We start from the raw sequence: 24,948 nt of genomic DNA, 5'->3' as shown, positions 1-24,948 counted from the left end.
TTTTATCCCTCTTCAGCTTCATTACGGCACATAAACATTTGTACCAAGACCTCAATTAGAGCAAATCAAATATGGTCGCCCGGCACTGGTATCTAGGCAACGGTTGCTTTTAATGCATCGAAAACCATTCCAGTAATTCCATTTATACGGATAAAACACTCTCGCAAATAGATTACCTGCTGCATGTGATCTCCCTTCTCTGTGAAATCGTGGCACAGGGCCACATCCTCCCACTGCCTCTAAGTCCATTAAAATACAGATGAGAGCATTTTACTGCATGGGGCCAGAAGCGACACCTCCCATCTAATCCGCTAACAAATAAAAACATCAGATGAATTACGTGTAATCGAGAGGCGCTATAACCTGGCACCGGCATTGGAGAAATGAAGCAAAATGAGGCTTTATTTGGGTAAATATTTGGATTTCATCTGATTAAGCTCTGTTCTGGGTGTATAATTAGCTAGTATGTATAGACGGAGAAAACGGGTCTATCTTGGAGAGTGCTTACGTTAGGTGTACTTCTAACTGTTCTGTTTGGCACTGGTGCCTGTGTTCGCCACGTGGAAGGAAGCCTACATGCAAGATGTATGTATGCAAGATTTGGGAGGAGCTGCAGAAAACGTTTAAACACTTCTTTCCATTTTGAAAAGTTCCAGAATTTTCTAAAGTCAATTCCGAGACAGTCTTTCATAGACGCCTCTCTCCATGAATGGTCAGCACAGCAGCACACGTGAAACACTCAATATCTTCAAAGCCAAGCACACAATACTGCCCTGACAGCCCAATCGTTCCTCTGTCGGAATCTCATCTCCTTAAAGCACTATTTATTCAGCACACATCCTTTTAATGCCTGGTCTTGGCAAGAGAGCCTGAAACCCTGCACCTTAATTCCATTAGCCTGTTTCTCCAATGAAGCCCAATAATCTAAGGCTAACGGGAACACAGACTCTCCCTCTGAAAACACAGGGCTTATTCTCTCAGGAGCACTTTAATATCACTAATAGCCTCCAAAGTTTTCATCAATTATTCTGATATACAGTATGTGTAATGCCAAGCCAGTTTAGGCTAATGTGTAAAGATGGATGAAGATATGAAACGCCACACGGACATTCAGAAGCTAATATCAGTATACAAAAAACACCTCATCCCTTTGTTATAACACTGTGATTACTATTTAATGTAGTACTCCACAACATAAGGGCTTTTTTTTGTTATTACACAAGCAGAATATGGACCACTGCTATTGCACTCGTGTAATAACAAAAAACATAGAACTTGCAATTAGAAACCAATTACAGTACTAAAACTGTTCCTTCTAGTAATAGTGGGAACGAATATGCATACGCTTAAACCTTATCAGTCTATGTCGGGACTGCAGCTTCCCACCATTGTGGGTCAAAGACAGGCGCTTCATTTCAGTCCTCAAATGGGGCTTAGCTATTGTGGATGAGAGACTGGAGTTTCACTTCAAATGGGGCTTAGTTATTGTGGCTCAAAAGACTGAATCTTTATTTCAAACGTGACTCAGCTCTATAGAGGGGATTCTTTTAGACCCTGATGCCCTTGACGAGTCAGGGGAGGGACATTGGAGAGAGCGAGAGAGAGAGGGAGAGAGAAAGAGAGAGATAGATTGACATAGAGACAGAGAGAGATCATTCCAAAGGAGAAAGTGCAGGATAAAGTGTTTGTACCTTTGTGTCTGATCCTATAGAGAGTGTGGGAGAGAGGGGTGAGGGGGAGGGTGAGGAGGGGTGAGGAGGAGGGTGAGGAGAGTGAGGGGGGTGAGGGAAGGATAAGAGCCAAAGAGGATTAGGGGCCGTGAGACCTTTGTTGTTGTGATCAGTTAAAAGTACTAGCTCTCAATCACCCACCTGGCTAGTTGAATGCACTAGACCAGCACATTTGTGAGTGAAGAACGGGAGTACAGGCCACCTTGATGAAGCCTGTAGAGAAAAGAGAACTGACGTCAGTTTGACATTTCAGACGTTTCAGAGTGTGTGAAATTAGTTTCAGTTTGTTCCAATTTGCATGTTTCACGTAATGGCATGATCAAATACACTACAGTTTTTACAGAGCAGCAGCCAAGTAAGACAGGACCTACTGGGATATACAGTATATGGTAACCATAACAACACCAAGGAACTCTACACCTATTACAAACACATGACCCATAAATTACCCCTCGCAATAACAACTCTAAGTATGGGTGGTAGGTGTGTGTGTGTGTGTGTGTGTGTGTGTGTGTGTGTGTGTGTGTGTGTGTGTGTGTGTGTGTGCGAGTTTGCGTGTGTGTGGTGTGTGTGTGTGTGGTGTGTGTGTGTGTGTGTGTGTGTGTGTGTGTGTGTGTGTGTGTGTGTGTGTGTGTGTGTGTGTGTGTGTGTGTGTGTGTGTGTGTGTGTGTGTGTGTGTGTTGGACTTGTTCTCTATTCCTTGGTAGTCGGTCAAGCCAGTCACATGGAGAGGAGTGTGTTTCCTACATTAACTCTCTCTTCCCTCTGCGCTGTATAAACAGTGCAAGATTGAGTAAGAACAACATAGCTGTGGGTGATACCTAGGAGGAAGTGAGCCCCGGTGAAGGCATGGGATAGGGGTTAGGCAAGCGGACACTGGGTCTGGAGTGTGCCGTTAAAACTCAGGCAAGACAGTTACCGCAGAATCCAAGAAGTTGCAGGCAGAGGCGGTATCACAAGCCAGTTTCAGGGCTCAGGCACAACTCTCAATTCCCCATCGGTTAGAAGATCATGGGACATGGGATTGAAATGACACCGACATCACATGTCAGCGTTGTGTCTGAAACTTTACATAGACTAGCATGGCGCGCAACACAAACACAAAATGATTTAAATCACAAATAAAACCAAACCACCTGACAAACTGACGCATTTGGGAAATCCATTCCTATAGGTTTAGAACAACAAGGCACGCCTGTAACTTCAATACCACCATTATCACCATGGATCAGACTGTTGCCTTGGCTACAGATTAAGCTTTCGCTCAAAGGATGGACAGAGGAATGAAAAAAGGACAGCAGTAGACCTTCCCCTCCATCTCCTCCCTCCCCCCTCCTCTTCATCCGAGGAGGCTGGTGGGAGGATCTATAGGAGGACGGGCTCATTGTTATGGCTGGATGGAATTAATGGAATGTTATCAAACACATCAAACATATAGAAACCACATCTTTGACTCTGTTCCATTTACTCCATTCCAGCCATTACAATGAGCCCATCCTCCTGTAGCTCCTCCCACCAGCCTCCTCTGCTCTTCATCCCCCAGAAGTGCCAGCTGTGTGCCGGGCGAGGGGGGTGAGGATGGGAGTAAAGGGGACACCAGGAGGAGGGTTGGAGTGGGCCTCTCCAGCCTGAGCCTTCTGGCTGCGTCTCAGGGAGATACTGGCCCTTTGTCTTCCCTCCAATCTGGCCACATCTCCCCCTAAGCATCCTGCTTGCCTGCCTTGGGCTGCCTGATGCATGCTGTAGCCTCTCACATATCAATGGAGCCCCAATTGGGTGGTCAGACAGAGACAAGCCCAGCTAGGATGGCTAGTGAGGGGTGGCAGGGATTGTGGAGGGCCAGCTCTATGTTCCAAACTGGAGACTGTCTGTATGATTGGAGCTTCTGGTGTTGGTTGGTTCTCAGTAATTTACAGCCCACATACTTGAGTTCTATGTCTATTGTCCAATTGTCATTGTATCGTAACTGTAAATTATTCTTAGTTTTGCATAGGAAATATATTGAACTTTGTAAAAAGCACATTCATATTGTCAGTTGAATAACTTATTTATATATTTCCTCAGCTTTTCAGTGGTTTATTATGTCCAGAGTGAAAGCGTGAACTTGCTATTATAGCCATTAGCAGCCCAGATATCGGACTTTCTGATGCATCAAATTGTTATAGCTTAATGGAACAAAGTGACTTCGGGTGAGAACCTATTCTTCCAAGTCGAACAATAGGAAAACACTAAAACCCCGCCCCTGCGGTCGATGTTGCTACAAGAGTCGTGCGCAAATGTTTTATGTGTACACTACTGCACCCGACGGCCTAGCGGTAACCTCTCAATCCTGCTCAATCAACAACAGAGCACTATGCTACCATCGCGAATACAGATTGGACACATATGTAAACTTCGCTGCGAACCGGTGCCGCTTGGATGCCCTTCTTCAGTAAGCGAAAGGAACGCAGAACTCGCTCAAAACGAACCTGAGAAAGCATTTTACCTCAGCCCCTATCATAATCGGATGATGAGGATAATAGACCGGATGATTTATATATATTTTTTTTTAAAAGGTGGTGTGTTAGATAAAAACGAGATATAGGTGCAACTTTATAGGCTAATGTTAAGATTGATCTCACTTGTTTTCTGAAACGCGTTTAAAGTAAGCTTTGTCTGCAAGTTTTTCTTTAAACAGGCTATATATAATAAGCAATCTATTCCTATGTAATTATTAGCACTGCATAAAAAGGCTTGACATTTTTGTTTTGCTATTTTAAAAAGGCTGGCCGTTTATTCGAACCATTTTATTTTACAACTAAACTTCTTTGACGCAAAATCTTCAATTATTGTGATAATGATAAATCTTATTTGATCTATAGTAGCTAGACTGAACGGACCCTACAGTATGCCTTCACAATAGACTAAAAAACACTTTTAGGGATAGTCAAAAAGTGCCTACTTTGTTGCAAAAGGCTGACAATCAGGTATGTGGAGCTGCAGACAATTTCTGACGCTGGCCTGTGGGGCTCACGTCAACTATAGTCTACTGAACAAAAATATAAACGCAACATGCAACAATTTCAAAGATTTTACTGAGTTACAGTTCATTTAAGGAAATCAGTACATTGCAATAAATCAAGTAGGCCCTAATCTATGGATTTCACATGACTGGGAATCATATAGGAGGCTGGTAGGAGGAGCTACAGGAGGACAGGCTCATTGTAATGGCTGGAATGGAATTGTTGGAACAGAATCAAACATGGTTTCCATATGTTTGATGTATTTGAATCTGTTTATCGCATTCCAGACATTACAATGAGCCCATCCTCCTATAGCTCCTCCCACCAGCCTCCTCTGCTTGGAATACAGATATGCATCTGTTGGTCACAGATACCTTAAAAAAAGGTTGGGGTGTGGGTAAGAAAAACAGTCAGTATTTGGTGTGACCACTATTTGCCTTATGCAGCGCAACACATCTTCTCATAGAGTTGATCAGGCTGTTAATTGTGGCCTGTGGAATGTTGTCCCACAAGTTGCTGGATATTGGCAGGAACTGGAACACGCTGTCGTACACGTCGATCCAGAACATCCCAAACGTGCTTGTCGTGATGTTTTTATTTAATTTATATTCATTTTTAATCCCAGCCCCCATCCCCACAGGAGGCCTTTTGCCTTTGGTAGGCCGTCATTGTAAATAAGAATTTGTTCTTATTAACTGACTTGCCTAGTTAAAAAAGGTTAAATATATGGGTGACATGTCTGGTGAGTATGCAGACCATGGAAGAACGGACATTTTCAGCTTCCAAAAATTGTCTACAGATCCTTGTGACATGGGGGCTGTACATTATCATGCTGAAACATGAGGTGATGACAGCGTATGAATGGCACGACAATGGGATCTCGTCACGGTATCTCTGTGCATTCAAATTGACATCGATAAAATGTAATTGTGTTCGTTGTCCGTAGGTTATGCCTGCCCATACCATAACCCCACCGCCACCATGGGGCACTCTGTTCACAACGTTGACATCAGCAAACCACTCGCCCACACAACGTCATACATGTGGTCTGCAGTTGTGAGGCCGGTTGGACATACTGCCAAATTCTCTAAAATTACATTGGAGGCGGCTTATGGTAGAGCAATGAACATTAAATTATCTGGCAACAACTCTGGTGGACCTTCCTACAATCTGTATGCCAATTGCACGCGCCCTCAAAACTTGACACATCTGTGGCATTGTATCGTGTGACAAAACTGCACATTTTAGAGTGGCATCTTTTTGTCCCAAGCACAAGGTGCACCTGTGTAATGATTATGCCACACCTGTCAGGTGTATGGATTATTTTGGCAAAGGAGAAATGCTCAATAACAGGGATGTAAACGAATTTGTGCCCAGAATCTGAGAGAAATAAGCTTCTTGTGTGTATGGAACATTTCGGGGATATTTTATTTCAGCTCATGAAACATGGGACCAACACTTTACATGTTGCGTTTATATTTTTGTTCTGTGTAGTTGGCAGTTCTGCATTTTTTTTTTTTGGAGTGGTTGAAGCTTTTATAAAAAATATGTTTAATGAAGAATCAAGTTCTAGTTCAGTTTCCCTGAGAGGTTGGCAATTGTCATGTTGAGGAAGTAAAATATATTGAATATTTGAATTGATATTCTAATTGTTTTATATTATTTTTATTTGCATATCTACTTCAGAATGCTTTGAAAACTAAAACTTGGCCTCTATTGTTTAATGGGACAGATGTGTCCAAACTCCTTACTTTGTTATGCTGGCAGCCAGTCCTTTTCTTGTCAAATTATTTTCACAAACTGAAGAAGGGAGCTTTTCCAACTCAAATGTAAGTTAAGAAATGTTAATGATGCAGGTGTGCGGGCCCCGCAGCACCGAGGTGACGAATCAAACTCCGATCTCTCACAGTTCGGTTCCATTGATCAGCTGAGACCTCGCGCTGATTGACAGCCCCCGTCGCCATAGCAGCCGCCTGAGTGGCGCCGTGAGGACTGGCCCGAGGGCTGCTGTGAATGGGTGACGTCACGGGGCTGGCGCCAGAGAGTCTGCGAGAGTATGAGCTCGCGGCGCAATTCAGTACTGCCGCTCGCTTGGTGCCAATTCATCACCTGTCAGGGATCAGTCAGGGTGTCATGCGAAATGTACACAGCTGTGAGAACAAAAAGAAGAGAGAAAATGAAAAAATCGGATTAGGCCTACACCAGATGTGGACACGACTGCAAGAATTCCACATCACATCACAGTAGAAATGCATAAAGGCTTGTTAAGTAGGCGAAGTTGTCTCTTGGCTGCAAAATCAGAACTGTATAATGTGTGTAAATTGCTGCCTTCCAAACATTAAATAGCCTCTTTTTATGCAAGTGTAGGCTATTTCTCTTTGAGAAATGTATTTGTCATTGAGAAATGTCAAGCATGTTGCAGAATAGTTGGTGGGTGGGTAGATGATATGCATTTGTTTGCATAAGATTTGTTATTGCACATGAGAGCTCAGTCTTAACAGAGGACAGACTACATACACCAAACATCATAATCAATTGCACTGTGCTTGCCAGGATTGCATTTTTTTGTTAAAATACTGTATTTGTTCTGCAATACTATTTAGGGCTTTTGGTGTTTTGCAGCGCATTTCTCTCAAATCTATTTTACCGTCATTTTTGGAATAGTATCCATATTATCATTGTTATGAAATATATCCACACAAAAAAATGTATTTTCAAAATAATATTTTGTTGCAGCTGTGCTCAAGGAGAAGACACACATTCTCATCCATTGAAGACGTTGTCACTATGACCCCTAATGCGTTTGTTAAAAATTCATTGACTTTTGTGAGCAACCCAATTTAATCCACAAAGCAAAACGAATACCCGCTGCAGCCCACAACAGCCCCGGGGCAATTCGTTTGTGCCGCATCACTCCGCGCGCTTTGGAGCTCATTGCACGGCACCAGTTGAGTAATGCAGCGTTTTATTTATACACAGGAATGCTATTATAGCCTTAACATGTTCGCAACCAAAGGATCTGTTTAACAATGAATTACATTATTGTCAATCTTTGAGGTCATATAATGGTCTTCCTGACGAAATGTTTTCTACATTGTGTTGAGGACCTTAAACACAGTGTCAATCCAGATGTCATCCAAGTGGCCCCATACACATTGTGACAGTCACTCACTTTGACCAGTGGTCACAGATTTCTCACAATAATGTGCATAATCATACACCTATATTATTTCAAATATTCCCTATTCTGCAGATTCAGAATCCATATTTCCCCACTGATCCAATGCGTGCTCAAGCATGCCATATAGGCTAGGTCCGAAGTCCGGTTTAGCCAGCCGGTTTAATGACCCATTCAAAGTTCACATTTCTCTTATCACCAATTTATACATAGCCGATGTAGAGATAAATTATATCAGTCCAAATGTATTCATTCAACATCTGATGTCGTGCCCTGGAATGCAATTTTAATAGGCAATTCCTACAATCACAATTCCTAGTTTTTCCGAATCTTTAGAAATACAACGTGTGTGTAGGCTACCCATAATTTCAAACAAGAGATAATGATGAAATGAATCACCAGGATGTAGTGTTATGTTGACAGTGAAGGAATGTGTGAGCTCGAGACCTCTCCTAATCTTGACTATAAAGCAAGATATTGTGACACTTATCAGCCCCTTCACCTTAATACATCGTGATGCGTAATTGCGCAATTTACGCATGGATACAAATCATTCTAAGGTTTCGTATTTAATATTCTTAAATTAATTCATTGAGAAAGGCTTTAAAACAACATTAAAACCATCAGAGAAATGCACGCTCCAGCTTGACAAGCTCCTGGTTCCAAATTACAAATCATTAATTTTCTTGATCAGAAACAGGTAAGGGCTCAATTTTCCAAATTGCCCACCGGAGCTGAAGAGCGCTCTTACAGTGCCACCATCAACATGCGTTTTCACTGGCTGAGAAGACGGAAAAAAGGAGGGACCTGACTGTGAAGCATGCTCAAGCAATGGTTGGGCACGAGGGGAGTGATTGACGTGGCTAATCCATCCAATCAGCACCAATGAAACCCATGCGTAGCAAACCCAGCCTGCTGGCTATATAAACCACAATGACAGCTTGTTAAACCAGTCCGTTTGCTCACCGACCGTCTGTGAAGGAATAGAAAGAATACTAAAACAAATATCTCAACGAACGAACTGAACGTCTCACACGAAGTGTCAATATGAAAGCGATAAGCCCAGTAAGGTCTTTCCGGAAAAACAGCGCGAATCTGTCTGAACACAGTCTGGGAATCTCTCGGAGCAAGACTCCCGTGGATGATCCTTTAAGCCTGCTTTACAACATGAACGACTGCTACTCCAAGCTGAAGGAGCTGGTGCCCAGCATCCCTCAGAACAAGAACGTAAGCAAGATGGAAATCCTGCAGCATGTCATCGACTATATTTTGGACCTGCAGATCGCACTTGACTCCAATGTCGCAATAACGAGCCTCCATCACCCGCGACCAGGGCAAGCTACACCCAGGACTCCCCTAACAACTCTCAATACAGATATCAGCGTCTTGTCATTACAGGTAAGGATGGGCCGGCCTACTATTGTCTGAAATATCCAAAGAATATAAACAAAGACGTAGGCTACATTTGGTTGGGTCGATTTTGCTAATGGTGTGAACGTATTTGAGTGTTTTCTATGCGTAATTATGGTCTATTGTGAAATTACACCATTTGGTTACAAAAGTCATGTTTTCCATTATCAAGATTGAGAGGGTAGGACTTTTAATGTGTACGCTCATTAATAATTCCACGTAGGCCTATTTGACTGCGGCAGTGCTAATGAAGGCTTGTTTTTCAGTCTCCGGAGTTCTCATCAGACCTGATAACGGATGACAGCAGGACTCTTCATCGTTAAAGCGGTAAGGACGCTTCTATCACCTGTCTGCAATATTATGTCTGGGATTTGCTTGTTCATTAGCCTACTACAGCCTGTTGTGGCAGAATAGAAAGAAAATGAACGCCAGTGTGTTTCTGACAGTATAATCACGCTCTCTGTTAATGGTTCAATATATAAACGAAATGCATTGCATACATTTTAAAACAGTATAGGCAATTTGTTATAACGTCGTAATAGCACAGCTGCAGCGACGCTATCTCCAATGCAGAGCATCTGTAATATAAAATAAATGGTTCAGATTACTACTAGATGTCTGCACATAATTGGTGCAATCGGAGGCTAGGCGCCAGTTGAACTGCAATTACGATCTGATTCTCTCCCAGATTGTAGGCTGAAGTTGTGTGCGAAAGTGCCTTATGCTGCTCTAGTGTCTGTCTGTACTGTGTGTGTAGGCCACATCTGGAGCCCAGGGTTTGCTCAGTATTTGAGTGTTTGGTTAAATCTTAATACTGCGGCTTCCTCCCTGACGCCAGTCTGTCCGGATCTCTGCCCTGTTTGCATTTTCTAAACATGCCTCTCCTTCTCAATCTTTTTCAGGCGTTTGGTTAAGAAACAACACACACAGGACCTCGGAACCGGGCTTTTTCCCTCTATTTTTGTCCTCAGGTTCTGGAATTTCTTTAATTGAATCAAAAGACTTTGCTTAAAGGACAATCTATGTGATGTGTTTTCAGTTCGGACACTCATATTATTTAACTTAAGACTTTTTTTGTTGTCCTTTCTTGAAATGGAAGGCGCGCTATATTCCCGAAACTGGGAGAAAAACAAATGAGAGATTATTGTCACAAGGATTTCCCTTTATCCCCCTTGAAGTCTTTTTTTTTTGCGGAGTTGACTCGTGAATAGAAGACACATTGGTTAGTTACTGTATAAAATGTAGTCTGTCTTGTCAGAATTGTTACTCTTCTTGGCACATGAAGGACTGGACATTGTAAAAAATGAAATGAACAAGTGAAACCTTGTGAACTCGCTCGGAGGTTTATCTTGTATAGTTAAAGGAATTGCACATTTCTGCAAAAGTGTAATGCTGTACTTAATTATGCTGAAACTTTTTATAAAAGTAATAATGTAAATTGTACCTTTTTTATACAAAAAATAAACCAAATGCATTATTTGAGCATGTTTTCCTGCTGTATGGAAACTTGTAGCCTAGATGACAGACTGCGAGATATGCTTGAGTTTGCAAAAGGTAAAGACTGACACTTTTATGTCTGGCTGAAAATGGTTCTGCAATGCCAGGTTGTCACGAGTTTCAATTCCAGCTCGTTAACAGGCCTATTCAGTGGTAATGTCAATCTTTTATAACAGTTGTCTACTGAATGATTCGACTGATGAGAAATTCTTGAGTCATTTCTTTGGGGTGCAATGGACAAACTATACAATTCTTATTGACTACGTGAGTCTTTTACAGTTCACACACAGCAGGACTCTAGTTGACCTTTCGTCTTGACAGTGTTCAGGAATTGAGACCTAATTCTACCTCAAAACACAGACTGCAAGGGCATTGTATAGGACATTGGGCCATTAACGAGATTATCTCACCTGAGAATAATTCTGCATTAATCTGCTCTTCGGGAAACTGCTAACCTCTATAAACACTTCACAAAACAATGTCATTTTAAATGGCCTGCCAGTGTTGAACAGACTATTTTGTAGAAAAGAAACACTGAGCCATTTCATAGATTCCCTCCAAATGGCTTGGATTAACCATTTACCATGCAAGCCTAAACTATTGCATTTGAAGCATTGTTCCATTTGTACAGGTAGAAAAAGCTCAGGTTCACAATTTTCCCACAAGTCTCATTGGCAAGCTCAAATTCCTTAACAGTACACTCGTAATTGAGCCTATACTTGTGCCCAACATACAAAGGGCATATAATAGTTTAAAATATAATTACATTGCATATGTATATTGTGACATATCAACTAACTTCAAATCATCTTTTCCCCACAAGTGAAAGTTCATGGCCAAGGTTTAGTGACCAAGGCTAATGAGGATTTTTATGGGGAGTCCGCCACCTACTGGTGAAAAAAGTACCGCGCTGACACCAGCTAATGCAATTGCGTCTTAACCCATTTTATACTGAACAAAAATATACTCAAAGTTTATATAAAGAAATGGGTCAATTGAAATAAATTCACTAAGCCCTAATCTATGGATTTCACATGACTGGGAATGCAGAGATGCATCTGGTCACAGATACCTTAAAAAAAAAGGTAGGGCCGTGGATCAGAAAACCAGTCCGTATCTGGTGTGACCCTTTTCCTCATGCAGCGCGACACATCTCCTTCACATACAGTTGATTGTGATCTGTGGAATGTTGGCTCTTCAATGGCTCTGTGAAGTTGCTGTATATTGTCAGGAACTCTAACACGCTGTCGTACACGTCAATCCAGAGCATCCCAAACATGGTCAATGGGTGGCATGTCTGAGTTTGCAGGCCATGGAAGAACTGGGACATTTTCAGCTTCCAGGAATTGTGTACTGATCCTTGCATCATGGGGTCGTGCATTATCCTGCTGAAACATGAAGTGATGGTGGTGGATGAATGGTACGACAACGGACCTCAGGATCTCATCACGGTATCTCTGTGCATTGAAATTGCCATCGGTAAAATGCAATTGTGTTCATTGTCCGTAGCTTATGCCTGCCCATACTATAACCCCACCGCCACCATTGGGCACTCTGTTCACAACATTGACATCAGCAAACCACTCGCTCACACAACGCCATACATGTGGCCTGCGCTTGTGAGGCTGGTTGGACGTACATCTGTGGCATTGTGTTGTGTGAAAAAACTAGACATTTTAGAGTGGCCTTTTATTGTCACAAACACAAGGTGCACCTGTGTAATGATCATGTTTTTTTTAATCATCTTCTTGATATGCCACAGTTGTCAGGTGGATGGATTATCTTGACAAAGGAGAAATGCTCACTAACAGGGATGTTAACAAATTTGTGCACATTTGAGAGAAATAAGCTTTTTGTCAGTATGGTAAATTTCTGGGATCTTTTATTTGAGCTCATGAGACATCGGACCAACACTTTACATGTTGCATTTATATATTTGTTCAGTGTGTATGGGATATTAATTTAATTCAATTAAATAATGGCACATTTTGAACAAAGGGGCCAACTTTTGAGCTCAAAGGAAAAGTATGTTTATTATTTCACAAATACATGGCTTCACATTGCACTGAAATGGTTCAGAACCTCGGATGGACATCCGCAGTGCATGGGAAACTCAGGTTTACCACATCACTGTTCACACTAAAGATTTCAAATATTTTTTAAATTACAGCACAAAATATCAGTATATTCTTGGTCAAATAGACCTTTCAGTCACATGGAAAAAAAGGTGTCAGAACGCCAATCCACAGCCACGCTACATAAATTAATTACATGTTTTAATAGGTACTTGATAACTAGAAATTAGGAAAACTTATTTTGTTTTCAAGCACATAAAGCCAATTCAGATTTCAGTAACCAATCACAAAGTACAGAACACATTGCACCAACACACACCACTGTACTGTAATGTCCCCACCACAACACAACATTAATACCGACATACACACAACTCCATAATACACTACCATTATCCAACAATTCACTACCATTATTTAACAATTCACTACCATTATTTAACAATTCACTACCATTATTTAACAATTCACTACCATTATTTAACAATTCATTACCATTCTTTAACAATTCACTACCGTTATTTAACAATTCACTACCGTTATTTAACAATTCCCTACCATTATTTAGTAACAGCTAAAGTGAACATGACAGCACACTTAATTGAATTAGTGGGCCATTTCAATTTGACGTATATTCCATGTCATCGTCATTAACTTTCAAATGATTTCACAAAATCTATTCAGGACATTGAATTTCTTCAACCCAAATTATTTAATATTTCTATGGTTGGAAAAAAAGTGATTCTCTTCATGTAAATTGATGTTTACTGATCCGCATATCAACTTCTTCTCTCAAATATTTTTTAAATGAAGTCACAGATTAATAGGCCTGTTTTGATTGCCATCCATATCAATGTAACACAAGACTGGTAAAAGGCATTTATTTTTTGTAGCACATCACAACATCAAACATCTATGGTACCTCCTCCAAAAAGGCCCGGGCCCTTCTCACAGGACACTCTCTCTCTCGTCCTCCAAGACGATAGCGTCAGGGGCCCCTGTGCAGCCTTTGAGGGCCTTGCCGGTGCCCAGCGCCCTCTTATGGATGATCCCACACAGGTTCTGGTTGTGGACGGGCCTCGTGGTGGAGGTAGAGCCGGTGCTGGAGCCTGGGGTGATGAGGACTGGGGTGGAGCTCTCTGTGTCTTGGTTGTCTTGGCTAGTGTTGGTGGTGGCAGCGTTGTTGCTGCTGTTTCTGTTGTTGTTGAGCGTGGTGGTGCTGGGGGTGCGGTTGAGGTTGCTCACGGAGGAGCTGGAGCGGAACCAGGTTTGGTCGGGACTGGAGGCCATTAGGCTGCCCTCGGACGGGGCCTCAGAGCAGATGGACATGCGGGTGATGGTGGAATCCTGAAGGCCGCTCAGACTGCTGGGCAGCAGGCCCCTCTTCTTGACCAGACCCTCCAGTTCCACTTTATTAACCCCTTCCTCTTCTGCTTCCACTAACACTTCCTCCAGGGAGTGGTCTGAGGAGCTCTCGCCAGACCTCACACCCGAGTCGGACGAGTCCTTCTTGTTTAGGGCGATGTTGCTGGGCGCTTGGGCACCCCCTTCATTGAGCAGAGGGGTGTTTTCTGATTCTTCCGGCCCGGACCCCTCCTCCTCGTTGCTGGGCACCTTGTGGTAGCGAGGCCCTGGTCCCTTTACCTTGGAACTGCCTGCTTTGGAGGCGTCAAGCTTCTCATCCTCTTCGCTGATGGGGTCCAGGGGCGTATCAGTGTCAACCACGTCCGTGGCTTTAGCACCTCTCTTGGTAGGGAAAGAGGGCTTACGGCCATCCTTCTCGGACCCGTCTTTGGCTTTCTCCTCTGGGTTTCTGGCATCTCGGTATTGGAGGAACTGGCCCAGGGGGGGCTGGACAGACTTCTCTCCCCCGCCTCCAGCCACATCCAGCTGGGTCATCTGGGCGATGTACTCACGGTAGGCATCGCGGTACTCTGCCTGCTGCTTGTCCGTAAGCTTGCAGATGTCGTTGGATGACTCCTGGGAGTTGAGGCTGGACATACTCGGGGTATGGTGGGTGGCCGCCTGGGGGAGGGGAGAAGAAAAGGGGAACAGGGGGTATAAAATGTTTTGTTATGGTTGAGGGGGGAACGAGCGGGTCATGGACGTTACTGGTATGGGCGAATGGGTGAGAAAAAGCACAAACACACGAAGTTTGTGGTTATGGCGCTGCCGTTGCACTTACAATGCTTTATTTGAGAGCAGAGAGAGCAAAAATAACAGCTTTTCTAACACCCTGCCTTTTGGTGGTGGTGTCTGTCCCCCGCCACCTCAACTTCCTCAACCAATGGCTGCTTGAGTAAATGTAGATGTGTGACTGCTTAGATGTGTGACTGCTTAGATGTGTGACTGCTTAGATGTGTGACTGCTTAGATGTGTGATTGCTTAGATGTGTGATTGCTTAGATGTGTGACTGCTTAGATGTGTGACTGCTTAGATGTGTGCTTTAAGGGTGTTTGGATGGCTTGGTAAGTGTCTGTGAATGTGTTTATCTGTGTTATGAGCAGAAAACAGTGACAGAGTCTATGTATGTACTGTGTGTGCATATGGACGTGTGTTTCAGTGTGTTTGTGTGTGTGTGTGCATGAGTGTATGTATATGTGTGTATGTTCAACTCCCCACCGTTGAGTGTGTGTGTGTGTGTGTGTGTGTGTGTGTGTGTGTGTATGTATATGTGTGTGTGTGTATGTTCAACTCCCCATCGTTGAGTGTGTGTGTGTGTGTGTGTGCGTGCGTGTGCGTGTATGTATATGTGTGTGTGTGTATGTTCAACTCCCCATCGTTGAGTGTGTGTGTGTGTGCTGAACTCCTCACCATGGGCCAGTGCCGTGTAGTCTCTCTGCGTGTCTGGGTGGGTTCCTCCAGGCTCAGGCCCACGTTACTGAGCTCCTCAAAGCTGAGGTTCAAGACGTAGCCGCCCACCTCATGGAGAGCTCCCTGGCCCTGCTGCCTGTCCGTCTCCATGTTGACCACGCTGCTGCCCTGCTCGCTGGCCGCACGGGATTCATCCTGCAGGGCCTGGCCCTCCCTGTGACGCTGGCCCTCCACGTTACGCTGCTCCATCACCTGGGAGACAGAGGGAAGAAGAGAGATGACTTAGACAGGCAAATATACTACCAGTTCTAGAGTAAACCTGTCACCACAATACAAGGTAGAGAATTAACATAGGAAATAACCACGAGCTACAGAGCCAATATACAGTATAACCACTAGCTATGAAACCCAACATACAAGCACTAACTCTACAGAGCCAATATGCAGTATAACCACTAACTCTACAGAGCCAATATACAGTATAACCACTAGCTATGAAACCCAACATACAACCACTAACTCTACAGAACCAATATACAACCAACAGAAATAGACTCAACACAACATCTATAATATGCCTGATAACCATCGAATACTGTATGAAACCAATACATCACCATCATCTTAATAGGTTACAAACACAAAGTAAGTACTAGTATTTTAGTTCAATACAGAAGGCACCACGGATGGTGATGCTAGAAGTTCAGTTGAACTCTACAGGGCCTGTAGGGATAAGTGGTCCGGTGTCCACGTCAGATGGCTTGGGATGTGCTTCGAGGAAGAGAACATGCTAGTTTTCGTAAAGCCGCGCAGCGGGTTTTCAGAATCAGACCCCTGGACTGCGTGGAGACTGGCTGACTGCAGTTCCCACTGACAATAACCTTCCTCCAGATCTCAGGCTGGACGGCCGTGTTCTGGCAACACAACGTTAGTTCGTGGAAGGAGGCTCAAACGGACATCTGATCAACGCAAGCTACATGTGTTCCTGATTCCAGCCCCTTGAGCGAACAAAGCAGACTGCAGACTTTCTCTTAATACGGATTATAAAATCCTCCGATGTCTCCAGAGAAGGCTCAAGACGCCCCGATTTTAAGAAAACAAAAAAACAACACACAAAAACACAACTCCGGTGAATAAAAATCAGGATGCTGATATTAAAGTACACATTAAATCAATAAAATAAGGATGTAAAGTATTTCAGAACGGAGGTGGAGGTTTTGTCTTACCATGCCTCTGAAGAGCTGCCAGTCCCCAAAGTTCATGTTCATCTCATTCTTCAGCTCTTCCAGGTTGCACTGAGACAGCACCCTTCCATTCACATTGGCCTAACACAGAGAGAGGCAGAGACTAGTTCACTACTAACCAAATACAGGCACATATGGCTGGTTTGGACACAGATAAAGCCAAATCCTGGAGTAGAAAGCACTTTCAATGGAGATTCTCAATCAAGGTAGCTTTTTAGTCCAGGACTATGCTGCTAGGCCTAATCTGTGTCCTGGAAACAGCCCCATATTGTATAAATTAGGGCATAAATAGGCATAAGTTGAGTAAAGTAGGAATAAGTTGATTGAAGTAGGGCCATATGTTCAATAAATAAAAGTAGAGGCATATGGAACTCTTTCAGATGGCAAGAAACCCTTCTAAGAGGTTAAAGAAACGTATGCATTTTCAACAGGAGTCCTGTTTTCAAAAGGCGAGCTTGTATTACGTATATTTATATACTTCCGGTTCTGTACCTCACCAAACAAGGAGGACTTTTCACATAAAGACACAAGAAGCGTTGTTAGCTGGGCTGACTGACTGTGGTCTAGAAGCTTTCATGACATCCTGTCTATAGATCATTTATAAATGGACTAGAAGCTGCTCAATGCAGACAGAGACATTAGCTGTTTTGTTGAGCCATATAGATAAAAGATATTGATAGACAAAAATAAACCTTGTGTGCAAATGGAAACAATTTAGAATCTTTTGTATAAACATTATTGACTAAGGTGTTGTATAAACAGGAGCAATATGTATGTGTGTGTGATGGTGTGTGTGTGTGACGGTGTGTGTAGCAGGCCTGACCTTCTTGATAGTGCCGGTATATTGGCCCAGCATGCTAGAGTCCATGCCGGCGATCTGTTTGACGCGCTCACACACTTCGTCCGTGTTCAGAGAGCTGAGGAGCACCACAGGGGTTCCCAGTACCCCAGAGGCAGAACCCTGTCACACATACACATACGTCCACACACAGAATCACCCATTAACGTTGTAGCGTAGCAGGGCTCACTCACCACCACTGCAAAGTCATACGGTTAGTGCAAACTGATAGCACAACGCTTCAATAACCACAGAACAACGTTTCAACAACCACAGCTAGCTTAACATTAATGGTGGTTAACACTTGAGTAGCTATTCACTGCAACCAGAAACACTATTCCCTTTTTCACAGCATAGCACAAAGACAAAACACTCCAAACCAAATGCATTACTCTTTGTCAGTGCAAGCACCTGTGAGGTAACAATACTAGAGCATGGTAACGAGCGGCACCAGCTGTGCAGTATGGTCTCTGTTGGGTGTCTGCATGTTAATCTGAACACACTGTTGATGGTAGTGCATTATTCACTGTACACAGACGAGCCGTGTGTGTGTGTGTGTGTCTCTTCCACTGCTCTCCTCCTTGAGGCTAGAAGAGTGGTCAATACCCTCGCCCCCAATGCTCTCTAACCTCCCAGCTAGCCTGATATGCCACCCACTAACAGAGAAACAAAACAACCCTTCTCTCTCTCTCTCAGACTGAGCATCAACAAAACAACAGCTTTGTTGACTTGGGCGGGAAGGCGCAGAGGCTTAGAAGACGTCTGTGCTTGCTCTTTTGCTGCGAGAGCTTGCTAGAGAAAATAAGCTGTACACGTCTTAACAGAGCCTAGCAGAACGGGGGGGGGGGTAACTGTAGTCAGAGGGTGACGCTGACTTGGGGAGGTTAGCTACTGTACACAGACAGTCCTGGAGAGCGCAGCGTACTGCGGTGTCAGCTGCACTAATAGGCCAGTGTGTGTGTGTGTGTGTGGCTTTAGCAGGTAACACACTATCTGCATGTCTTTCCCTGATGCGTTGTATAGAGGTTTCTTATGTGTCAGTTTGATTAGCATCCATATTAGCATCCGTTAAAAGCACCGGAGAGAGCAATTATCCTGTAGACTGTAGAGATCCTCAATAATGATAGCCCAAATGATTTCTGTTTCTTAAGAATTTCTGGCTGGCATTTTAAATCATGCTCCTTAATTGGGTCTTGCAAATTTAGCAAGTAAAACTTTCTTTCTAGAAGGGTAGTGAGGTAGAAAGGTAGTGAGGTATAATGGTAGTGAGGTAGAAAGGTAGTGAGGTAGAAAGGTAGTGAGGTATAATGGTAGTGAGGTATAATGGTAGTGAGGTAGAAAGGTAGTGAGGTAGAAAGGTAGTGAGGTATAATGGTAGTGAGGTATAATGGTAGTGAGGTAGAAAGGTAGTGAGGTATAATGGTAGTGAGGTAGAAAGGTAGTGAGGTATAATGGTAGTGAGGTAGAAAGGTAGTGAGGTATAATGGTAGTGAGGTAGAAAGGTAGTAAGGTAGAAAGGTAGTGAGGTATAATGGTAGTAAGGTAGAAAGGTAGTGAGGTAGAAAGGTAGTGAGGTAGAAAGGTAGTGAGGTAGAAAGATGGTGATGTGGTGAAAAAGTTAGAGATGGTGAAATCCAAAGAGATGAGTGTACCTGCTTGGGTCTGAAAGGCTGAGACAAGAACTGCTTTGGGGGGAGAAAGAGAGGCAGAGAGAGAGGCAGAGACAGTGGCATAGAGACAGAAAGGCAGAGAGACAAGAGGCAGACAGACAGCGGCAGACAGGCAGAGAGGTAGAGATTGATAGAGGTAGAGACAGACAGACAGGCAGAGAGGTAGAGATTGATAGAGGTAGAGACAGACAGACAGACAGACAGACAGACAGACAGACAGACAGACAGACAGACAGACAGACAGACAGACAGACAGACAGACAGACAGACAGACAGACAGGAACACAACATTAGGCCACATGCTGAATTCATCATAGAACACAAGAGAACAGGAGACACATTCACGTCAGACTAGACAAGAAAACATTTATCTTGAAACACAGCGGGCAAAGGCACTTTTACTGCATCCCATCTAGCAAAGACTGAAACTGAGAAGCCATTTAGTTCAGAATTATTACAGGAGGAAATGAAATACATTTTTTATAGAGCGCTTTAAGAAGATAATCTTTGCAGAGAGGACGAGCAGCACAGAGCATGATGTTTGTAGAGAGAGAGAAGCGTAAGGAGAGAGAGAGCGATATCCCCCACACAGAAAAGCAGAAGTTTCCACTTTGAGGAAGCTTTAAAAACTGGTCCTCCACCCAGACTGTGTAAGTGTCACTGTGTGTTACACTGTGCCAGTGCGTGTGTGATTACGTATACACATGTGTTTGTATAGGCACGCAAGTGTGTGTGTTTACACACGCAAGTGTGTGTGTGTGACAAGAGACCCCTGTGTGAGATAAGGCTGTAATTCCAGCAGTGTGGGGCGTGGGCAGAGCAGAGGGAAGAGGAAGACAGAGGAAACAGAGAGGAAACAGAGAGGGTGAGGCAGTGCGGGGCGTGGGCAGAGCAGAGGGAAGAGGAAGACAGAGGAAACAGAGGCCGGGGAAGGAGAAATCATTTCTGTGAGGAGATAAGTTCTGTGCTCATTGTGCTGCTGCTGGCCCCAGCCTCTGATGCTAATCCCTACTCACCCACGATATAGCCGCTACGCTATCTATCAACTAAGCCTAGGCAGTTACGCTAGGCTGCACACATGTACAGACTGTGTTATATATACTCACATACCAATAGAGAGGAGAGCGTATGAGAGGGATATAGAGAGAAGCTCTGGTGGGATACTGAGGGTGATGGGGATGGAGAGACATAGAGAGGTCAGTAGGGACAGAGAGCCTATATTAGTCCTGTTGGGCTTCAATGGTGACGAGATCAGTCAGACATGTTATGCTGCACTAATCAAAGGAAAGCTAAACTGAGACATTGGCCCTTTTATAATGTGTATCTCCATGACTGATTACCCCATAATTACATTATAGTGTTTCCCCTATGACTGATTACCACGTAATTACATTATCAGTGTTTCCCCTATGACTGATTACCACGTAATTACATCATCAGTGTTTCCCCTATGACTGATTACCATGTAATTACATTATCAGTGTTTCCCCTATGACTGATTACCATGTAATTACATCAACAGTGTTTCCCCTAATTACCATGTAATTACATCATCAGTGTTTACCCTATGACTGATTACCATGTAATTACATCTTCAGTGTTTCCCCTATGACTGATTACCATGTAATTACATTATCAGTGTTTCCCCTATGACTGATTACCACGTAATTACATTATCAGTGTTTCCCCTATGACTGATTACCATGTAATTACATCATCAGTGTTTCCCCTATGACTGATTACCACGTAATTACATTATCAGTGTTTCCCCTATGACTGATTACCATGTAATTACATTATCAGTGTTTCCCCTATGACTGATTACCACATAATTACATCATCAGTGTTTCGCCTATGACTGATTACCATGTAATTACATCATCAGTGTTTACCCTATGACTGATTACCATGTAATTACATTATCAGTGTTTACCCTATGACTGATTACCACGTAGTTACATTATCAGTGTTTACCCTATGACTGATTACCATGGAATTACATTATCAGTGTTTACCCTATGACTGATTACCATGTAATTACATCATCAGTGTTTACCCTATGACTGATACCACATAATTACATCATCAGTGTTTTGCCTATGACTGATTACCATGTAATTACATCATCAGTGTTTACCCTATGACTGATTACCATGTAATTACATTATCAGTGTTTACCCTATGACTGATTACCACGTAATTACATTATCAGTGTTTACCCTATGACTGATTACCATGTAATTACATTATCAGTGTTTACCCTATGACTGATTACCATGTAATTACATCATCAGTGTTTACCCTATGACTGATTACCATGTAATTACATCATCAGTATTTCCCCTATGACTGATTACCACATAATTACATTATCAGTGTTTCCCCTATGACTGATTACCATGTAATTACATTATCAGTGTTTCCCCTATGACTGATTACCACGTAATTACATTATCAGTGTTTCCCCTATGACTGATTACCATGTAATTACATTATCAGTGCCAGTGTTTCCCCTATGACTGATTACCACGTAATTACATTATCAGTGTTTACCCTATGACTGATTACCATGTAATTACATTATCAGTGTTTCCCCTATGACTGATTACCATGTAATTACATTATCAGTGTTTCCCCTATGACTGATTACCATGTAATTACATCATCAGTGTTTCCCCTATGACTGATTACCATGTAATTACATTATCAGTGTTTCCCCTATGACTGATTACCACGTAATTACATTATCAGTGTTTCCCCTATGACTGATTACCACGTAATTACATTATCAGTGTTTCCCCTATGACTGATTACCACGTAATTACATTATCAGTGTTTCCCCTATGACTGATTACCATGTAATTACATCATCAGTATTTCCCCTATGACTGATTACCACATAATTACATCATCAGTGTTTCCCCTATGACTGATTACCATGTAATTACATTATCAGTGTTTCCCCTATGACTGATTACCACGTTATTACATTATCAGTGTTTCCCCTATGACTGATTACCACGTAATTACATCATCAGTGTTTCCCCTATGACTGATTACCACATAATTACATCATCAGTGTTTCCCCTATGACTGATTACCATGTAATTACATTATCAGTGTTTCCCCTATGACTGATTACCATGTAATTACATTATCAATGTTTCCCCTATGTGCATCTAGCAGTGGCGCACCGGCTCTGCTAAATCGTGGCCGCCACTGCAAAAAAAAGGGAAGATCCCAATCCCCCCGCTATCTCTGCCACCGCTGCTGAAAGAAATCCTAGAGGAAACTCTGAACCGGCACTCATCTATACTTACTTGGACTTCCTGTGAACTAGTCCTATATGAACATGCTTCCTATGTAGAATGGGAGCAGGCGCACTCACATGGTGGTTAGTTCACTCCTGGACAATGAGACTCACATTCAAACAGGACTGAGCTATTACACTTAGCTCCAGAGCAGGCCACAAACATGGGAGCCACCGGTGCAACTAGTCAACATGAGACATGACATTGTCACTGATATACCCTGTCAGCTTTCCAAACCATGTTAGTGTATCTGGTTGATGGACAAGGTTAGCCATGTGTGTGAGTGCATAGCCTTTTGGTGAGTTTTTGTGTGTGGCGAGTCATAACAGTCAAGATGAAAGGACACAGATGCTTCAGCGAACGCCAACGCTCCACACCAGCCTGTCGTGTTACCATAGGGGGGTCAGTGGTAGTGGGGGAGGGGAGGCCCTCTCTGGGATCCTCAGCAATTACATCCTGACATGGGCACAGAACAGGGCACGGGGTGGGTCACAGAACTGGGCACAGAACGGGGCACGGGGTGGGTCACAGAACTGGGCACAGAACGGGGCACGGGGTGGGTCACAGAACTGGGCACAGAACGGGGCACGGGGTGGGTCACAGAACTGGGCACAGAACAGGGCACGGGGTGGGTCACAGAACTGGGCACAGAACGGGGCACGGGGTGGGTCACAGAACTGGGCACAGAACGGGGCACGGGGTGGGTCACAGAACTGGGCACAGAACAGGGCACGGGGTGGGTCACAGAACTGGGTACAGAACGGGGCACTGGGTGGGTCACAGAACTGGGAACAGAACGGGGCGCGGGGTGGGTCACAGAACAGGGCACGGGGTGGGTCAGGGGGCATTGGGTATAGGAATAACCTAAACTAGCGCTGGAGCAAAATAAGATTGGGGTGTATAGGGGGGTAAAAAACACACGTCTACACAAACTCCTTGGAGAGTGAGAGGTTCATTTCATACAGGCTTACACAACGGACCCGAAGACAGAGACCACCTGCTGACCCACTGACCCGCTGCATTAACCGGATCGTATTCATCGCAATGAAGAACACAAAGAGAAACAGGCCCTTTTACTTTTTTGGGAGGAAAATAAAAGTGTTGAGAAAATGTAGAAAGGTGAACACGTGTTTCACAAATAATATTGTCAAACAGAATCAGAATCAAAACAATTGTAAAAGTAATCGGCGCTTAACCACTAAGGCAATACAAAAACTGTTACTATGACTACTATCTACTGACTAGCTACTAGTGCTAGGTGTGCTACTGACAGGCAGAGCTCTGTACTTACAAGCCCATTGGAGTCCCTTGGGTAGCCTGCTTTGAAGGAGGGGCGTGACTGGGTCGGGGCAGGGTGAAGATGGGAGCTGTATTGATGCCGGGGAAGGTGATACACATGATTGGGAAAATAGGGCTATATGGAAACCAGGGAGAGAGGAAGGATGAAGATGGAGAATGGTTAAAACATGTGGATTGTATGAGGGACCATTCATACGCATACACTGAGTATACAAAACATTAAGAACACCTGCTCTTTCCATGACAGACTGTCCAGGTGAATCCAGGTGAAAGCTATGATCCATTTTTGATGTCACTTGTTAAATCCACTTCAATCAGTGTAGATGAAGGGGGAAGACAGGTTAAAGAAGGATTTTTAAGCCTTGAGACATTTACATTTTAGTCATTTAGCAGACGCTCTTATCCAGAGCGACTTACAGTAGTGAATGCATACATTTCATACAATTTTTTCTCCGTACTGGTCCCCCATGGGAATAAAACCCACAACCCTGGCGTTGCAAACACCATGCTCTACCAACTGAGCCACAGTTGAGACATGGAATGTGTATGTTTGTCATTCAGAGGGTGAATGGGCGAGACAAAAAATGTAAGTGCCATTGAACAGGGTATGGTAGTAGGTGACAGGCGCACCGGTTTGTGTCAAGAACTGCAACGCTGCTGGGTTTTTCATGTTCAACAGTTTCCCATGTGTATCAAGAATGGTCCACCACCCAAAGCACATCTAGTCAACTTGACACAACTGTGGGAAGCATTGGAGTCAACATGGGCCAGCATCCCTGTGGAACACTTTCAACACCTTGTAGAGTCCATGCCCTGACGAACTGAGGCTGTTCTGAGGGCAAAAGGTGTGTGTGTGGGGAGGGGTGGAACTCAATATTAG

General features: G+C 43.5%; 2 protein-coding genes across 7 annotated transcripts in view; one reads left to right on the top strand and one right to left on the bottom strand.

The window, feature by feature from the left end:
* Positions 1-8,842: 8,842 nt before the first annotated feature.
* Positions 8,843-10,802, top strand: LOC115172833 (DNA-binding protein inhibitor ID-2). Its single transcript, XM_029730626.1, has 3 exons — positions 8,843-9,308; positions 9,587-9,647; positions 10,223-10,802. The coding sequence occupies exons 1-2, from the start codon at positions 8,958-8,960 to the stop codon at positions 9,641-9,643; spliced, it is 408 nt and encodes a 135-aa protein (XP_029586486.1). The 5' UTR covers positions 8,843-8,957; the 3' UTR covers positions 9,644-9,647; positions 10,223-10,802.
* Positions 10,803-12,823: 2,021 nt separating this feature from the next.
* Positions 12,824-24,948, bottom strand: part of LOC115172831 (kinase D-interacting substrate of 220 kDa B) — a 97,330-nt gene continuing 85,205 nt past the window's right edge. For 3 of the 6 annotated variants that reach the window (XM_029730620.1, XM_029730622.1, XM_029730621.1), the window contains exons 26-31: positions 24,061-24,183; positions 23,163-23,225; positions 17,774-17,911; positions 16,933-17,031; positions 15,707-15,958; positions 12,824-14,917 (exon numbers count right to left, since the gene is read on the bottom strand). In XM_029730620.1, the coding sequence (XP_029586480.1) occupies positions 13,841-14,917; positions 15,707-15,958; positions 16,933-17,031; positions 17,774-17,911; positions 23,163-23,225; positions 24,061-24,183 (1,752 nt within the window). In that variant the 3' untranslated portion in view covers positions 12,824-13,840. Of the gene's footprint in view, positions 14,918-15,706; positions 15,959-16,932; positions 17,032-17,773; positions 17,912-19,440; positions 19,474-23,162; positions 23,226-24,060; positions 24,184-24,948 lie in introns of all 6 variants that reach the window. The other 3 variants (XM_029730623.1, XM_029730624.1, XM_029730625.1) reach the window with 3 other exon arrangements.

Source organism: Salmo trutta, chromosome 33 (genome assembly GCF_901001165.1).
Source record: "Salmo trutta chromosome 33, fSalTru1.1, whole genome shotgun sequence".
Taxonomy (NCBI): Eukaryota; Metazoa; Chordata; class Actinopteri; order Salmoniformes; family Salmonidae; genus Salmo; species Salmo trutta.
Note: the sequence above shows the minus strand (reverse complement) of the source record. Positions and strands in the feature narration are given on the sequence as shown.

Coding starts and splice junctions, on each gene's coding strand:
- LOC115172833 (XM_029730626.1), top strand. CDS start 8,958: ATGAAAGCGATAAGCCCAGTAAGGTCTTTCCGGAAAAACAGCGCGAAT. Junction 9,309..9,586: donor TCAGCGTCTTGTCATTACAG/GTAAGGATGGGC, acceptor CTTGTTTTTCAG/TCTCCGGAGTTCTCATCAGA.